This window comes from Cynoglossus semilaevis, chromosome 12, assembly GCF_000523025.1.
Source record: "Cynoglossus semilaevis isolate Cse_v1.0 chromosome 12, Cse_v1.0, whole genome shotgun sequence".
In the NCBI taxonomy this organism is placed as follows: domain Eukaryota; kingdom Metazoa; phylum Chordata; class Actinopteri; order Pleuronectiformes; family Cynoglossidae; genus Cynoglossus; species Cynoglossus semilaevis.
In genome coordinates, this window is record NC_024318.1 from 3671427 (window position 1) to 3676031 (window position 4605).

At 40.7% G+C, this 4605-nt stretch overlaps 1 protein-coding gene across 3 annotated transcripts in view; it reads left to right on the forward strand.

The window, feature by feature from the left end:
• Positions 1-1313: 1313 nt before the first annotated feature.
• Positions 1314-4605, forward strand: part of entpd6 (ectonucleoside triphosphate diphosphohydrolase 6) — a 7013-nt gene continuing 3721 nt past the window's right edge. The window contains exons 1-6 of one of the 3 annotated variants that reach the window (XM_008321521.2): positions 1314-1419; positions 2220-2348; positions 2445-2602; positions 2687-2763; positions 3294-3437; positions 3978-4053. In XM_008321521.2, the coding sequence (XP_008319743.1) occupies positions 2257-2348; positions 2445-2602; positions 2687-2763; positions 3294-3437; positions 3978-4053 (547 nt within the window). In that variant the 5' untranslated portion in view covers positions 1314-1419; positions 2220-2256. Of the gene's footprint in view, positions 1420-2219; positions 2603-2686; positions 2764-3293; positions 3438-3977; positions 4054-4605 lie in introns of all 3 variants that reach the window. The other 2 variants (XM_008321522.2, XM_008321520.2) reach the window with 2 other exon arrangements.

The window sequence follows — 4605 nt, forward strand, 5'->3', positions numbered from 1 at the left end:
CAGATTATTGGACAGCTGATGAGATGGTAAGACATAAATAAGACATAAGTAAGATGAAGAGTAATAAGGCAGCTCAGTCCAGATGTCTAATCCACGTTGAAGATGAAAGTGGAATCTTCTATCAATTATGAACCTAACATGTTGAATTAGATCCTCACAAATCCTCCAAATGATTCCCTAATAATCCCACTGATGGATCACATGACCCAGATAGAGGAGCAAGAGCTCTGGCCCTGTTTGACATGGACAGACCGCAGAGGCTGAACCTTCATAAGAAGACAAAATAAGCTGTAAAGAGACAGAAACAACTACAAATACACAGAAAATGAGAGACAAGAAAACAAAATAACACCAAAGGGACTGAGAGGAGCTGTTAGAGCAACCACAGAGAGGCAACAGATAGAAGACAGCACGCCAAGCAGTTTAACAATCTGCATATTATTACTAATATTTACAGTTCCTAGATTTTATCTGATGCAGTCACATGGCAAAATGAGTAAAAAGATTAGAAAAAGCCTGGTTTATAGTTAAGATTAAGCTCAGAAATGTATCACAGATATTTAGGTAGTCTGCATTTGTTTCATACTGTGCACATGCACAGTCCATCTCTCCAGAATACTCTCTCTCTCTCTCTCTCTCTCTCTCTCTCTCTCTCTCTCTCCCTGTATGTGTGCTAGTGATTAGGCTGCACTTTGCTTTTGTTCTGATGAAAATAAAGAGCTGCTGAAAGATTACTGAACCATTAATGTAGCCACGACCCATTAACTGATAAACAGCTATTAGAGGCTTAGAGATTAAATTACATATATGGAGCAGAGTGATGATGAGGAGAAGTGAGAGGAGGAGAAGACGGAGGAGGTGGAGGTCTACATATGGTCACATGAACACAACTAAACACTTATGTATTAATTGATTTAATCCTGATAAGAGAATTTTGTAAACTCACTCTGAAGCATAGAAACACTGTTTAGAGAAATGCCACCACTCAAAGCCAGTACTTTCACTGTAAATGAGGAACCCGTTTTATTAGTTTAAAATACTTCCCTTTCGTTTTAGCCTACAGGGATGGTCAAAGTGTTCGTCCTCCTCTCTTTAAACAATACATAATTAAGAGGAAATCAATGAGAATAAAGGCTTCGGGGTTTTTTTTAAAAAACATCCGGAAAACAGGATTTTTTATTGATCAATATTAGTCTTTTCTATTTTTAATGGCAACTATATGAACTTTTTTAAAGTATCAACATAAAGAAGGGCGACGACATTTTCTTTCACTTTTATTAAAAGAGATTCCGGCCACGTCAGCCGGACTTTTAGTGGCTTTTTCTGACGTCATCATACTGCGCCATATGTTGACAGCGTACAGTCGGTAACAGCTCGGGAGACGGAAGAGAGTGGAGTAGAAACCAATGCTGTCATTTGGTATGTTACTGTATATATTTACCCAAACTGTTAACGCCTTAACTGTGTGTAACTTTAGCAGCCGCGAGGTTACATGTTCGTCAGATTAGTCGGAATTTAAAAGTTATCTTATCTTATCCTCGGTCTGTCAGGCTAATGTTTAGTTTCCGGTCACTGTGTTTGTTTCGGGAATGAGTTTATTATTATATTTATTTATTCGCATAACCCATTGTTTTTTTAACTGTGATGAATACGTGGAAAATATCACATATCTTTAGTATTTTTTGTTAATATTAGATATTATATTACTTTTACAAAAAACTAGCAATAGAAAAAGAAAACATTTTTTATTCAGAGATGATCATAGTTTTTGAAAATCAAATAAAACCATCCCACACTTTAATTGCAAAACATAACACAAAAAACAACACAACAGTTACAGTCAGATCATGAACGTTTGTGTGGACTCAGAACACAGTTTGAGTGTTGTATGATGAGTGTCATTTACAAAGCTTTTGTGTAGTTGCCTCAGGGTTCTTCTCAGCTTCATTCTCAGACTTTTTGCTGGATTCGTTCCAACCTAGGTGTGTACCTCTCCTGTTTGGAGTGACAGTACAATTGTCTTAAGTGGCAGCGGCTAGCAGGTCGTACTGTATTAGGCGGAGGAAGGTTTGATATATTATTCATTACTAATTTGTCTCAGAAATGCCTAACAACCAACTGATTCTGTGCTGAACATGGTGGAGTTCCACGGAAATATTTTGTAGATTTTCTTTGCACCTTCAGACAGATGACAGCTCTGGTGTTCTCTGTGTCCTCAGTCTGCAGCTCTTGTGGCTTCACACATGATGAGTCGTGATGAAGAAACGTAAAGTAGCTGCTGTCTTCCTCATCCTTGGCTTCCTGCTTGTCTACCTCATGTTTATCCTTCATCGTGACAGCAGCTACAAGTATGAATTCTTCTCTAAAATTAAAGTGTACTCTAAACTGGGAGCCGGCTCCAGTCTGGATAATATACCCAGTGTCAACACTGCCTCCAACTTTAGCGCTGACCCTTTGCGGGACACTGTCTCCACCAGTACTCCACAACCTCTTGGTTTAGAACATGAGGAAAATGGTGAGAGCTTTCAGTACGGGATAATGTTTGATGCCGGAAGCACTGGGACCAGGATTCATGTTTTCAAGTTCCAGGTGGTTGATAAAGGTAAAGGTACCTGTTTGCCCTCCTTTCTGTCCCCCTTTTCATTTCCATCTCATGTATTGAAATGTCTATGTTTGGTCTCCCCAGAAATTCCTAGACTGAAAAATGAGACGTTCAAAGCTATCTCACCTGGTCTGTCTGCGTACGCTGATGATCCTGATGCGGTCAGTACATCTGTCTTTTTGTCCCTATCACTGTCCTTGTCTCCTTATTTAGCTTTCTATCTCTCTTTCATTCGCTTTTTAATTTTTGTCCATTTTTGCCTCTTTTTTCTTGTTTCTATCTATCTATCTCTCTCTCTCTCTCTCCCACTTTTCTCCCTGCTTTGTCTGCCTCTTTGCACACTCATCTCTGTGTGCTTGTTCTGCCCCTTAGTGCACACCAGTCTCTCTCTCTCTCTGTCTCGCTGTCCCACTTTTCTGCCTGCTTTGTCTGCCTCTTTGCACACTCATCTCTGTGTGCTTGTTCTGCCCCTTAGTGCACACCAGTCTCTCTCTCTCTCTGTCTCGCTGTCCCACTTTTCTGCCTGCTTTGTCTGCCTCTTTGCACACTCATCTCTGTGTGCTTGTTCTGCCCCTTAGTGCACACCAGTCTCTCTCTCTCTCTGTCTCGCTGTCCCACTTTTCTGCCTGCTTTGTCTGCCTCTGTCTGCCTCTTTGCACACTCATCTCTGTGTGCTTGTTCTGCCCCTTAGTGCACACCAGGGATCATGGAACTTTTGGAGGTGGCCAAGACCAGTGTCCCTCAGTCCCTCTGGAGTGTGACTCCTTTGGTGCTAAAGGCCACGGCGGGTCTCCGTCTCCTGCCTGGACAGTTGGCCGACAAGTTGCTGGACAAGGTGAGACTTTGGCTTTTTCAAGTAAATATTTCTTTGTTATTTTATAATAACAATAATTAAATGGGAAAGTACTGTAGAAGACGACGGGAAAACTTGGCATAATGCACCATAAATACATATAGGGTTATATTGAAATCTTGAAAAACGCCCTCTAAATGTTTTTTGTTTGGGAATATTTGAAATCAAGGACACTGACTTTAAAGCTTTTAATCAGCAGACAACAGGAGCAGAGCTTCATCCAAAATGGGATTTAATCTGAAACTTTAATCTGATCATCAGATTCAGCCCCTGATTAGTCTTTATTCAAACCTTATTATGTCACCAAAATGCTAACAGGAAGTTGTGATGTTTATAACATGACACTGGGGGTACAAAGGGACATTAAGGCTAAAGCTGAAAACGCTGCTCACATTAAAATGACACTTCAGCCAACACTGCACCAAAGTCCAGAGAGAAATCCACTGGTTTTACTGTCCTCACACTGTCAGCAAGGAGTCTGGGTTTCTTTGCTGACTGATGACTGTACATACTTGTGTCCAGGTGAGGGCGTTGTTTCAAGAGTCTCCATTTCCCTCCAAAGAAGAGAGCGTGTCTGTCATGGACGGCACGGATGAAGGCAAGTTACTTTTATCTGACCATGGGACAGCATCTAGATTCTATTTATTGATTTTAATGTGTCTCTGTGTCTCTTCTACTTGTCTTTTGGTATTTACATATTTCTCAACTAAATTTCAGGTCAACTAATGTCAGTATTGACAGTACTGACATTACAGCATATTTTAAATGTTTTTCCCCTGCGTCATTCAGTTATTTTGCCTTAGCTAAAAATGTAAGAAACAAGAAAATGCAAACACTGTCCCTGTGACATTTCCTGGCTCTGGTCCTGTCTTCTTACCTGTGTTTGACCATCATATGTACATAAAGGGCAGGCAAATACTTTATTTTTCTATCTGTAAGCTCTGTATGAACAGAATGTGGACATATAGACAATATTGACAATATGTGTCTTTTGTTATGTTTGGACATGAGTCTCGTGCTGCAGTTTAATCCAATCCTTTTAAAACTAGTTCATACAAGCAAGTCCACGTGAGATAATGTCCTGTTTAATCTTGAAGGGTGGGGCGGGGGGGGGGGCCCCATGGGGGAGAAACCCCACCCTCCCCCCCCT